This window comes from Formica exsecta, unplaced genomic scaffold (genome assembly GCF_003651465.1).
Source record: "Formica exsecta isolate Colony F162 unplaced genomic scaffold, ASM365146v1 scaffold60, whole genome shotgun sequence".
NCBI classification, from domain to species: Eukaryota; Metazoa; Arthropoda; class Insecta; order Hymenoptera; family Formicidae; genus Formica; species Formica exsecta.
This window is the reverse complement of record NW_021853281.1, coordinates 581,929-596,471: the sequence shown is the minus strand read 5'-3', so window position 1 is coordinate 596,471 and position 14,543 is coordinate 581,929. Positions and strand designations below refer to the sequence as shown.

At 35.3% G+C, this 14,543-nt stretch overlaps 2 protein-coding genes across 6 annotated transcripts in view; one reads left to right on the top strand and one right to left on the bottom strand.

The window, feature by feature from the left end:
- The window catches only part of LOC115242490 (bicaudal D-related protein homolog), a 42,070-nt gene that overhangs the window by 2,059 nt on the left and 25,468 nt on the right, over window positions 1-14,543 (top strand). For 3 of the 5 annotated variants that reach the window (XM_029818803.1, XM_029818804.1, XM_029818802.1), the window contains exons 2-3: window positions 943-1,724; window positions 2,486-2,961. In XM_029818803.1, the coding sequence (XP_029674663.1) occupies window positions 2,719-2,961 (243 nt within the window). In that variant the 5' untranslated portion in view covers window positions 943-1,724; window positions 2,486-2,718. The remainder of the gene's footprint in view (window positions 1-942; window positions 1,725-2,485; window positions 2,962-14,543) is intronic. The other 2 variants (XM_029818806.1, XM_029818805.1) reach the window with 2 other exon arrangements.
- The window catches only part of LOC115242491 (coiled-coil domain-containing protein 63-like), a 40,816-nt gene that overhangs the window by 5,750 nt on the left and 20,523 nt on the right, over window positions 1-14,543 (bottom strand). The window lies entirely within an intron of this gene.

The window sequence follows — 14,543 nt, the reverse complement described above, 5'->3', positions numbered from 1 at the left end:
GTCGATCGACTTAACGATTAGCGTGGCATCGTTGCGGGCTTTAGTCGGTCTAGGATTCATCCCCTTTATTGGATCTATCCGCGGCGGCGAGGGTTGAAGACGCGTAGAAAAAAAAGAGAGAGAGAGAGAGAGAGCGACGTCAAGCGTGGCATCGTTGCGGGCTTTAGTCGGTCTAGGATTCATCCCCTTTATTGGATCTATCCGCGGCGGCGAGGGTTGAAGACGCGTAGAAAAAAAAGAGAGAGAGAGAGCGACGTCAGAATCGATAAACGTAAATTGTCGCACGTGCTCGTCCGTGACCATTGGAATCGCTTTGTTGCTATTCAAGGATAATGCGACGCAATTACTTTGTGGATTTCTATATCGTACATAGAAGGCACATGTATACGGAACTCCCACGCACGGATTGATTTGTTCGAATTAATTTTTAAGTGGCCCGCGTGTGTCAACGAAATCTATGCGTGTGATTAAATCCACCCACGTCCGCTCGGCCGACTCGATTCCAATATATTTTTTTTTTTTTCTTTTGCGAGTTGAAACTCATAATGAAGCCTAGAATCGAGTAGATTTCGCGTAGCTTATGGTGAAACTTATCCTGAAACAGAAACTTGGATACACTTGAATACGCTGCGAAATTGAGGCTTAACGTTAATAAATGCTATTATATACACTTTATTTTCACGTAAAAGACGATTTCTCTAAAATGTCAGTAAAATAAACGCCAGTCTTTTGTCGGTGACTCATTAATCGTATACATAAAACAAAAATAACACGTTACATCATATATATTTAATGAGTTATTCGTAGGAATATAGGAGCGTCTCTCTTGAAATATTAATATTCGAGATATAACATCATAGTCGGAAGTCGATAGCGCGTCGAAATAATTTATACGAGCGATGACGATGGCGATAAAAAAGAATTTTCTAATTTTTCTTGCAGAAGCGGATAAACGAGATGCACAAGAAAATCTTCAACTTGATCTCAATAGAGAAGATTCCTATTTCATTACTTCGAAATGAACAGTGCAGTGTCTAAGAATCATTGATCTTTTTCACGATTCCTCCTACGATGAAGTTAAACCGAATACGGACTTTATTCATGCGGATAAATGAAGGACCGTAAAGTATTTTAAGCGGCGCTCAAGAATCATCGATCTTCATCTCTCGAATCACAATACGGATTAAATCACGTAACCACGTAAATTCGCACCCGGATGTTTGAGGTAAATAGGTGAATGGAGCGTGTATTATTGTGTCGCAATTCACCAGACTTTTCACTCTAGTGACCTTGTTTCGAGTAACGGGGACAATTCGCGAATTAGTAAATTGCGCATCCGTAATAATAGACTTTTCGTTCGACTCGGGGAATATGTAACAGTGAATTACGATGTGCTAAGTGCAAAAAGCGCCGAAGAAGTAACAACCGACCGATCGATAACGCGGTAAGCTTCCGCGATCGATATCCTCGAATAGAAGTGCAACGGTGCGTTGCACTCGCGGAAAGTCGTCGTCATCTTCCTCGATAGCGGTGATAATGTTGCCAACAGTGATGGAGCGATCTGTTTACATCTTACATCTACACGAATACATTGAGCGCAATGTCAGGGCGGCCGTCCGCCTCCGGTAGCGGTCGAGCGCGATTGACGAAGAAGCGCGATATTCGAGTAAAAAATTCAACGGAAAAATCGCCAACGATCTATTGTGATTCGTGTAAGTTTAAAGGTGAGTGCGTTATGCGTTATTCATGAGGGTCTTCGAACGCGTGTTTCACGCGGTTGCGAGACTTCAACGGTTTGATAGCTTTTGGATCGCATGCGGTCCAGGTAGACTGTAAAAAAGTCTTTTCGGATATCAGGCCGCTAGTACTCACGGTTTTTTTCAATATTGGAATGGATCCCAAAAGAAAAGAAATACTGATTTAATACACCTAATACTTATTTTTGGCGAGCATTATTAATACATATTAATATTTTATTTTTGTTAAAATAATTAAAATAAAAAAAAAGAGAACAGGATCCTACATTGATAAACATTTCACAACTAAAAAATGTTGGATACGTTTCATTGTAAATTTTTTTACTTGGAATATAAAAAATATTATAAATCCTGCGGATAGAAAAATACTTATGAGCACACAAGTGATAGATAAGATTTATATTTATGATTGCATAAACCCTGTCTTTTATAATGATTTGTACTCAGTCGTGGCGCACGAAGATGTTTTATTGTTTTGCGTGTGGCAAGCATGATGCATGTATGTATTTTATTTCTGTGTTTTCTTATCATTCGCGTGATAATCTGCCAATACGTGCTCGGCAGAAATTGTTTCCTCGTCCTGATAATCAAAATATCCAATGTAGACGTTTCATAAAGCTCGGTTTCTTGAGTTTCAAAGATTTTATTTGTCAAATTTTTGTATCTGAACGTTATCTTGTCAGCGTTTTATGCATCAAGAATGAAAATACAAATTTAATTGATTTCAGTTAATCAATGGCGCCCAATAGCTCGGCACTGCCCACGCACGATCGTTTGACGTCCACGAGGGAGAGTCGATTGTGACATCATCGCATTATCTTCGTATCAAATGCGTCTGACGTGTGTCAGAGTATTCATCTGAGTGTTTTATATCGATCGGAATACGCGAGTTTAATCCGCGAAACGGGGCAGAAGTGACGTTTGCCGTGCTGTGCCGTGAGTGGAACGCCGATAATTCGCGATGCTGCCCAAGAAGGACAATCAGACAGAGCCGTACGTTCTGGAAGACATGATATCGGATCTCCAAGCGAGAAGACACTCGCTGGACCACGAGGACGTTGTGCAGGATCCCACCGAGCTGCTGAAGCAACGCGAGAGAGACCTCGTCTTGGCCGCTGAACTCGGCAAAGCTTTGCTCGAGAGGAATCAGGAGCTAACGAAGCAAGCTGAGGCCTTAACTGAGGAATATTCCACCAAATTGGAAGTGAGTACAGAATATTGCATAAAAATATTTTCCTTGCTTAATTCTACGAATATTCTCATCTAATCTGATTCAGGAAAAAAGTAATATAATTTAAAAAACTGAATATAAGCAATAGAATTATTATTCACGTCTTTTAATTGTTGAATATAATTAAATAAATAGTAAAAAGATTAAATTGATTACAGAAAAACATTAAAATAGAATCACTTATTTACAAGTATCTAAAATTTACAAAATACTGCAAACAAAAAGAAAGGAAAATTGATGAAAATAATTTTGCGTTTTCACTTAAGTAATGAAATATATAAATATACGGTTGATTTATTATTTGCAAAAATAAGTACAAGATAACGCTTACATAATATTTTGCTCGTTTATGTAATTAGATAAAAAATAATTGAACACAGTCTCTCTCTGCATCGCAGCGGTTTTAACGAGGTGAATTTTGCTTTCCTCGTTTGCAACATCTTTGCGATATCATCCTTTGTAGAAGAGAATATAGCTAGGAAATAATTTTTTATGAGAAACATATAGCCAAGAGTCTGCTTTCATATGTATATAATGCAATCCATATGTTGTGCACGGTTGCATGTATGTATATATGCACCGTAGCTACGCGTTGCAACCGGTGCTCCACTTTTGCGAGCGTTAATTCTGTCTTCCCTTCGATTTTATATCTTATGTTACACTGCTGCCCGTTTTATTACAAAACGATAAACAAAGGTGAAATGACTCACTCGTGATATAAACATCGTTCGGCTCTTCGAGAGTCTACTTATCTTGATAAAAAACGTCGCGGGCCGTTTTTCGATAACTGCGCTTATTACTGCAACGCATCTTATCTGATTGATAAAATTGATAATTGCATAAGGATAAATCATTTTTTTTTCTATTGAAATTGAAATATCTCTATTTATTTAAGGTAGAGATATCTCTTCTTTTATTCTTATGTAGGATATTTCACTACGCACAATACAAAACTAAATGCATCGCTATCAGTCGGTCTCGTTGCAAGTGTCGACCATATCATTCAGTCTGTCATTGGTCGCAATGACACGTCAATTATACTATTGTAAATTACATTTATCAATTACTATTATCAAGTAACGATAGAGAAGTAAATGCAAATAGCAAACATCTGGACAAAAGTTCTTGGCGTTTTCCTCTTTAATTTTAGTTGAAAATAGAAAAGTCTCATAGCGGACAATCGTAAGACGAGAGACATTCTAACGCCAACCGGCCGGAAATTTTCACCTTCGTGTCTAACGGATACAGTCGCTTTCCAACATTACGCCGTCCGTTCTACGGAAAATTTGCTGCCAGCGATGTGTACGAGCACGCAGCGCGTTGATTACGTAAATCGATAAGGCGGAACTCGAAAATCCACTTCCATCTGTCGTTCGAGAAATAGAAGGTACACCTAATTACGGGCCCAATAAAATCCAATAAAAGAGAGAAATAAGCAATTTTTCAGAAGCTAGTGTAATAGCTAATAATCACCAAGAAATAGTCCTTTATTCTAAATAAAAAAAAAAAATAAATTTTTTAAAAAATGCGGATTGATTTCTCTATCATATTTTGTCATCTCTCTTTCTAATCTACATTTTAAATTAATTTTGCAACATTGTCGAGTGTAGAATATTTTCACCCCAAAGAGTTATACCGTAATATAATTTTTCAACTTTCTTCGTGCTGTATCAGTCATTATTAGAATAAACTAAATTTCTCTCATCGTATAATTAGCTTTATTTTACACTTCTTTTTAATTATCTTAAACATTTCATTTCCTTTTTTTCTTTATACTTTTCCGAGAGACACTACGGCATTCGTGAGCCGTCCTGAAACGGCCAAGCGAGACGGTTAGGGTTACTCGCGTCCACCTCCAACCACCAGACTACTCATTTACAATACCAAGTATTGGCATTGTATTGCGTGTGTGTTTCTTGCAATAGCAATTTTCTCCTCCGCAAGAAGCGAATCGAAAAGAAAAGAAAAAGAAAAAGAAAAAATAACGAAAGTCATCAATAGAAATGTACACGAACGTTTCTTTGTGAAATATAATGCAGAGATTAGTGCACATGACTTTAAAATTCAAACGCACTTTTATTTTTTTCTTTGCAACAATATGATGTAGTCAAAATTATAATTCATAGATATGATTGAACTTGCCCATTGGGTAAGCATCATAAATTACATCTCGATTATTTTTGACGAGCGAGAGCACGCGATGTGCTCTGTTGAATTCTTCAGAGTCTGGAACAAGAAATTTCAAATCTACGTATTTATTTATCTACCGTTCTGCTGTTTTTCTTCTTCATTATCATACTTTTCTCGTAAATTTTATTAGCGCCAACATTGCAACAACTTTGCTTGTAACTATTAACATTGTTTAATTGAGCTTTCCCTTTTTTTCTATAACTCGAACTGTATTCTCGAAAGATGTAACGAAATTAATGCTAGCGTTTTATGAATAATTCAAACCGTTGCCGTAATTTAAGATTTTTCTAAGTTGGGTTCTAAGATAATAATAATAACTTCTGCGCGGTTAGCTTCGGATTTCGTACATGGACAACATGATTCCTACCAGGGCGACCAAGGAAAGCCACGAAAGCGTGGAAACAAGCCACTTAGGCAACAACCAACGGCCTCAAAGACAATACCCGGCACTACGCTCTGCCTACGTCTGCCTACCCACGTTCTCCTATCTTTCCGCGTTCTGCCTGTCGTTTTATTTTTGACCTCCGTGTAGGAGGGCTATATGTATCCTTTAAATAGAATCTGGACAATTACCCGTTATCATACAGCAAGTGCCAAGGATTTAATAATGAGAGACGCAAAAGAAATTAGAAGACATAATAACGTTTCAATCTACTTCGATAGCTAAATATAAAAAAAACACAAAGATGATGTAATTGGTATATTAATACATTAATAATAATAATTATAAATTATTATAAATAATATTAATTATTAATATAAATTATTATAGATAATATTAATACATCAATAATAATTAATATATTGATATTAATATATGTATACAAAGAGAGTGAATGAGAAAAAACAAATTCATTAATAATAATTAATACATTAATATACAAGAATAAGAATATAATATTAATATACAATGTGATTATCGGAGAAGAGAAAAAGAGAATGAGTCGGAAAAATCTTCAACATTGTCTCCGCGATGCAGTGCATTCAAGGAGATAGCAACTTTCTTCCAAATGACAGTATGTGACTTCCATTTTATTTCCGGATATAATTATTTTTCCTACAGACAGATCTCTTCAAATATTCGCATAATACATAAGCGTACAAAGCAAAGGAAATCTTAGAAATTTTGTCACTTCTCATCTTTTGAATCTCTAACATTATTACTCAGATGTCTCATTAATGCACTTACGATATTAAATCCACATTTTTTTTTTTTTTTATTCAGGCTATCGCGAATATTAGATTTAAATAATAATTTTTTTGTTTCTCTTGACAATACTTATTTCTCTCTTTTCTGTGTCCTGGCAACATGACTGTTTAAAATGCTATTCAATAATGGTGAGTAATGCCTAATTGCGTCACCGCGCGAATTTATTATGCACATGCACCTGGTTAACGTCATGTCGTTATCTATGATGCCTGCGTATACTAGTGCGTTTACACGCGTCGGGATCACCGTTTGCTGAATGCGCGCGTGCTCGCGTTGCATGCGTAAAATATTAAGCGTGAAGACGATAGTACGTTTTTTCCAGACGGAGCACTAGAGACGGGACCGTCTGATGTTTCCGGTTTTGTCTTTAATTAAAGAACTCGTCACGCTCGCATATGGAATAATCGCGGTCCCTTATACAACCGGACTGATCGAAAGCATCGCGAATCGTCAACGAAGACGATCGTTTCCTCATGCGACCGACTCTTGGTCATTCTGGCTCGTCACTCGTTATCAGTTATGTCGAACGGTAAATCACGAGCGCGTATAATTAATGTGTTCCTCACGGAATGACTAGAAACGTCAGTAGTGCGCGAATTTTCTTCCTGTAATTACTAATAAACACAAGTTGTTCCAGATTTTTAATATGTTCTTATCCTCATTATAGATGTGCGGTTGATTTAATCAGCGACTTTAATACACGCGGTGACACATTAACAATATTATAAGTTGTGATTACTATTAATTATTTATATCAATTATATTTAATTATATTAAATAAAAATTTAGTGATTAATCGTCGGATTTTCACTGAGCTGAAATCAACATTAAATTCGTTTGAAATTGTACTCTATCCAATAGAAATTTTGAGAGTCGCATATTATGCCGCTTTCCGACTTACTAATTTACGATCGCGTTAATTAATACTCGCTGACAGCTGGTGGATCGTTTGCGGTCATCATCTATCGTCGAGAAAATCTTCGAGACTCTCCTGCTCGTGGATCGAGCAATTTGTAAAGCGGACAAAAATGCGCGCTTTCGTCAAAGTTCCACTTTCATTCCGACGAGCATGCTTCTGCTCGAGACAAGGAGAAATGGGTCGCGATCGCGAGTCGTAACAAAGCCGAACCAAACCGCTGGATAATGCTCGCCGTTGTATAATTGGCCGTCTGAAAGCGGACTGTTTGGTTTAGCACAGGTAGCTCTCGGTAACGATCCGTGCCGATCGATAAAAAGCGGCTCTTGTACATGCGACTATGCACGAGCACGCAGAAGATGCGCTTCTTCGCCGAGAAAGCCGAGATTCCACGCTTCGCACCTTTGCATCATCAACCTGGGAATCTCTCGGTTCACGATAAAAATTGAGATCACCCATTAACCTCGAGATGTTCATGAGTGTGTGCTAATTAATCGTGAGATGCGTGAAACTGTCACGAGGTCGATATAGGCGTATCGCATATGTTGTATGTGAAAGAGAGCCAAGATTAGAATATTGTAATGTATTCGTAATATTTTAAAACGTTAGTTTATCGTAACGCAATTTTTGTTTCAAATACTTTATCTCAATTTTTTTATTTCTTAATGAATTGGAAAATTAGATTTCCCATATCTCACTCTTTTAATTTTTCTTTATTTTTACTTTCAAGACTCGTATGGCAATAATAATTCATAATGCGCAGCGTTTCGTTTTTACATAATTCTGTGTTAAAACTGGGTGATATATATGGCGAGAATAGCAAAATAAAATTATGCAAAAGGAGTATAATGTAGACGAGATAATTCTCCACCTGTAATTCATTGTTCCCAATGGACGGTGGAGTAGAATTTGTTATGCAACGAAAGAACACACAATGGTTCCGGCCAATGGTTTCAAGCGGAGAGAGAAACGGAATGTGATGTAAATGAAGTCACGTTCGGCCCGTCCTAGTCGCATTCGCGACCTGTAGTTTTCTCAAGTATGCTATAATAAGTCAAACGTTGGCGCATCAGAGCGAAGAGCGAAGCGCTCGTTAGGATCACGATTAGACGATTATGGACCTTGCCTTTCTTTTGAAATATTTAACGCGGCGAGGGAGAAACGTGACTTTTCCTTTATGACTTTTTCTCGCTAGGAAAAGTCGCCTTTTTTACAATCCACGCCTATACACACACATATGAGCAGATTAATGCTCTCGAGTTGTTATCCAAGTGCGAACATTTCCGTTGGTGCCTTTCGTGCCTCGCACGAGCGCTTACGAAAAGGAAATCCATTCGGTCATGAAGTTCGAAGATTTCTCTTTGTATCAGGAAATAATATTCTTCTTTCTCTCTTTGTTTTGTTTTCTTGCAACGCACGAGAATCAAGCGCAGTGATAGTAACAACGTATCATGATTTCAAACGTATGAAAGTTTCTTTACTTTGATTGCTCTATTTTTCTAATTTGATTGTTATATGGCAATTTATTATTCAAGAATTCGAACAGGAATAGAATTGATTAATTTTGTTTTTTCATAACTAATCGAAAACTCGAGACAAGTGAGGGATGAAACATTATTATAACTTTATTTAAAGTATATACGGAAAAAAAAACATCTTCAAAATAAAATTTAAAATTTATGATTGAAATTTTATAAAATATATTTTTCTTCGAGATTGAATAAAAATTGTATCAGAAATAATTTTGATTCAAAATCCTGGTATTGTTTTCTATTAAGAGAATCGAAATTTTATAAAATATATATATTTTCTTTGCTTTTAAATCATTGTTACCCATTATCAATCTCGTATATTTTGTTCCCGAACTATCCTGACCTAGTTCAGTTCTTCAGATCGAGTTCCAGGCCGTGACGCGAACATCGCGATTCGTATCGGTACGCAATAATAGTCCTCAACCACGCAGGGCTAATTGCAGAAGCGAACTAGAAGAGGCCGGCGCGTTGGAAGACGACGAGCGGGACCGGCACGAAGCGGGCCGGAAGGCCTCGAAAAAAAGTAGACCGTTAGCGGTCGGAACCCTCGAGGGGAACGTTTCACCCTCTTTGCCTTTCCCTCTCTTGCGCTCTCGTTTGGTCTCGCGACAGCACAATAGTTGCGATGCGTTTACAAAGTCGCCAGTTGCGTTGCGATTGTTTTGTACGACGAGACCGCTTTTTCCACGTTATTCGTGACGACACAATAGAGAAAATTTGTTATACTTATATTGCTTTACATTTCTTTCTTTTTCTAAAGTAGGTTTAGAAAGGTAGAATAATTTGCGTCGCTTGATATTATATATAATATTAATAAAAGAAATGATCAATTTGAAAGGAGATTTCTTCGCTTCTCGTCTATGTAATTTGTCTATGGAAAATAATTTTTCCTTTTCGATTCGAGACCAATAATATTTTCGAAATGCACGCGACGGTGGTATTTAAGATGTCATGATCGTCTCTATCGACGATAGTTACTTGTGCGTTTAAACATCCAGCGAAAGATATTATTTTGAACGCCAGTAATCATCGTGATTGTCACTTTAATTCGTAGAAAGTTGAAATCCCGAGATAAAGTCGCAAGTTGCATTGCGATTGAAGATATCGTTTCTCGTTTAAATGTATTGCGATAATCTATATGATTTTCCGCACAGTTTCTTCGATTTTAAAGAAAATCCTGATTAACTATTATAAAGATTAAAGATTAGCCTTGATTTCAATGCGAATAATTATTACTTCAAGAAATAGATATATGTATAATGCAATCGCTCAGTCCGTAATTAAAAGTTAACACTTGGATACCGTTAAGTGACGAGTTAGAATGATTGTTTTATCCCTTCTTTCAGGCTCATTTTTCCTCATCGCTGCAAAACCGTAACGCTATAAGTACCGTTAAATACGACTCAAATTTGAGCGATTATCATTTTATCATTTCTATCATTCGATTTATCATTTTTATATATCGATACAAGACATGATAAGGGCAGAATGTTGCGATATGCAACACGAGTGAGAATAATCGGAATCAACGTAATGCGATAAATCTCAACTGTAGTTTATCGTCGCAAAAAATAAAGAGAGATAGAGATGGAGAGAGAGAAAAAGTAAAGAGAAGCCAATTAAAGATCCGTGGCCGTTATAGTCGGAAACGTGTGAGTGATCCTCTCATTGTTCTCGCGAATCTAATTGCACTTCGCGCCCTCGCGTGATACCGCACGCGGAATCGCGACGTGTCTCCGCTGGAGTAACGGAATTCCTGCATGTACGTGCTCCCACACTAGCTATTTATATCAGGTGTCTTACCGTCATCTTTCAATTACAGATACTAGAGAAACCACTGAGAAATGTACCAACATTTTAATGACGTAATATGACCACAAAGTTATTTAATACTGAATATATTAAAGAGACAGAGAAAGAGAAAAAGAAAGAGAGTTGATAGGGAACTTCATTAAATACAACTTCTATATATATAAAAAAAATATATCTTTTCTCTATAAATAAAAAAGAAAAAGATTGTATGTGTATCTAATATATACGCGGTTCCAATATATCTTAATTTACAGTTTATAAATATAATATCTTCATTTATAAAAATAAATTAAGATATTATCTTAATAAGAATATATATATCATTTAAAAGGCTAAATTATAATACACAAAATGTACGGTTGAAGTATTCTATGTATTAATTTATTTTAAAAAACCATTTTTTGAAAAATTAGCATATTTTTGGTTTGTATATCAGTCACACCGATTTTGCGTTACAGTTTGATATATGATCTTGCATGCCTTTCGTTCTCTGTGCGATAGTGCGACACGGCTTATCGCATAAAATAGTGACAATATATTTTTGCTCGCGTAGGGAACAATATAACGGAAGAAACCAGGGCATTTTTTCTTCTTGCTATTTTTATGTTTATATGACTTGACTGACCTGATTCTTCTGCAGTTTCTTATTCTTGAATAATGTTATTCGCGTATAGATGCAATGAGAACTTGCGCGCACGAAAAGTAAGTCGCGCGAGAAAAATGCACGCACCAACAATGCACGATTCGCATATTATACTTCGAGTATATTGTCAGTATCCTATAATTGCGTTTGAATATACATACTTCATTAACATAGATCGCAATTTAATAAATATTATTCCGAAAGGAGAATTCGGTTCGATATCAACAATGTCGAATACTCGTCGATAGATGAAAATTAGCTCATAAAATAAAATATCGTAGAATTTTATAGCTATCATTGCACTCCTAATCGTCAATCTCGACGGTGCATATAACAACTATTAACCCATTTATTTAAACTGGGTTTTTCTCGCCCAGAAATTTTATATTTTTTGTTGTTTCAAAATTGTCATCTGTTCCGCTGTCCAATTTGATGAAATGATCGAAATAACAAGAACGCGGTCTCAACGCCCGGAAAAAGTGCGTTTGTTGCGAAAATGCTCCGTAATTTTTAGCATAATAATATTGTATTCTTTATTTTCAAAAAGAAGAATTCAATTTTTTTATTCAACATACTAAAATTATTTTATTTGATACCAAATCTCTCTCTCTTTTCTGCGTTTGAGTTTTTATCTATTGTCTTTGCGATATTTGAAAATTTCCGGTTATCGAACATATGCTAGTACGACTTATTTGGATCGACTCGATAAGATAAGATATTTATCATTGAGCATACAAAGTTCTCGAGACAAGAGGTTCGCGGAAAGAACGGCGCAGCCTTGAAAGACTTACGAAAGTGCCAACGACGTGAATATCATTGGTCAACGTGGCGATTTAATTATTGGTGAGTCACACGTGTTTTGTAAACTTCTAATAAATGATCATGTTTACCGTTATTTATCGTTGTAGGAGAAATGATTGAATTAATGAACAATGTATATCTTCGGTTTGCGTAATTTCTTTAGTCGTAATATCTCCTTTTATATCGGCTATTTAGTAATAATCTGTCGCATTTTATCTATATAATTATAATTTTCGCATATAATTTCATAGTTATGTAGCAATATTTTAATTGCTCTGAGCTATGTGTAAGCTCGCCATATGACTCGTTAGAATTATTTATTATATCAGTGTTAATTGACTATGTTAACTTTTAATATATTTTACGATTATTTTTATTATGAGACAAACGGTAAAGATTTACACAACAGATAATTATCTTTTTTACTTTAATTCATTTTTAATTTTATATGTGATTCACAGAATTCAACAAAAATGTTCATTATAATATTAATAATTAACGGTTTCTAGATAATATGTATTTATTTTGATATAACATTAATTATATTATAATTGAAATAAGGATATTTATAAGGAACGGTAGATCATGTAAGCTTTACAGTCGATTAACGCTAACTGTAAATTAACTGCATTCTCTTTTTGCATCTATACCGCAGTTACGCTATGGTCTAGAAATGGACAGAGAAGCATTAAACGAAATCTGTTAACTGAATCTTCAACCCAAACATTTATAATGAATATATCGCCAATTATGTAATTATCGAAAATTGCCGACTCACGGGATATAGCTGAATAATTGCCATTACATATTGCTTACTATCCTTTTTTCTTATGTCATGGGCTCATTAAGATATTAATGACGCTACACCTGACATTCGTAGCTATCGTAATTATCGCGTATCGTCAAATTGTGTCTTAATTAAATGCCCGTGCAAACGAGCTGCGATGACGATTACGACTTGCATTTCACCGCCTGGTCATTGCGACTCGCTTTTTAACTTCCTCAGCCGAATAGGGTGTACCTTTATTACTAACGAGAGTGTGGTAACAGCCGCTATCTAATTTTCGTCACTCATTAGTAAAATTGCGCAAGCAAGTCCGGTACGAATGGGATTTATTACGGTTCGATAAACATTAAATAATAAGACGTAAAACTTTCTGGTCCAATTATTTTTAGCCGAGCGCACCAGAATTACTTTTATATTTATATAAATTAATCTGTATATTTAATTTTGCAAAATGCTATAAAAATTAACGAGTAACATTATTATTTTGAAAAAATGTATTGACATACATTACGAATGTCTTTTATCTTTTAAGAAGAATGATTTGTTATCTAATAAGAAAATAATTAATAATTAATAACAATTGATTAATAAAAGATCTAAAAATAGTAGATAAGATTAAATAATGAATAAAATGTCTGTAAATTTTCTTTGCTGTAAAATATTAAAGTAAAAGTAATATCGAAGTTCTCGAGATTACATAAATATTTTAAAGTATTATTAACAATAAAAAAATTATTTTTTTCCCCTTTATTTAAAATGCTGAAACCAAAGTTAGTTTAAATGTCTAAATATGTTAAGCACATAAACATATATCAAAGGAGATTAAAATATTTTACTAATAATACTCTCTCTTTGTTAAATTCGAGTGAATTCACATTTCGCACGTTTTAATCAAAATAAAATAAAACGCTTAATTATAGTATATATATTATTAAACATAATAATCTAGCAAATAGATATTCTCGCGGTACTCTTTTTTTCTCTTTCTCTTTCTCTCTGTTCGTCGTATTCCTCGCAAATAATTAGAGGCTCCTCTTCTTCAGGATCGAGAAGCCGTGAATAATAAATTCAGGGGCGCTTCTCATAATAGTAATTTTTTCGTACAAAGAATCGCCGACCTCGACTTTTCTCCCACACGTGCGATAATAGGATCGATTAGCGAAAAGCACCGATCTAATTAACTCGCTTCTTCGAATCGCGCTTCGTCGCGGCCGACAAACGCGTTGGATGAGAAATTATGCAACGTTTAACTACATGCAATTGTGATTTTCTTCGCTCTCGTTCGCATATGAATTCATCCGCGATTTTACGCTGTTGTTGATCGACAATCGCAATCGACTAAAGAGAGAGAGAGAGAGATAGGATTGAAAGAAATTAAAATTTCTAAAGTTTTAAAAAATACGATCTTAAATAGAAATTCTAAAATAACAATTTTAGAATTGATTATCAAGATCGAATTAAGAAAGTAAACAGTTATCGTCAAAACAAATTTTCTGCTAAGAAGAAAATCGTTAGAGAATTTATGTATATTACTTTACATCTGGAGAATTTATAAGAGATTGCGTTTATTTTGATGATGGATTATCTAAATTTTTAAAAGTTTTTTTTACGGCGAGGAATCTATTTCATCGTTCCGTTTTTATCGGTTTTTGTTAAATTTCTGT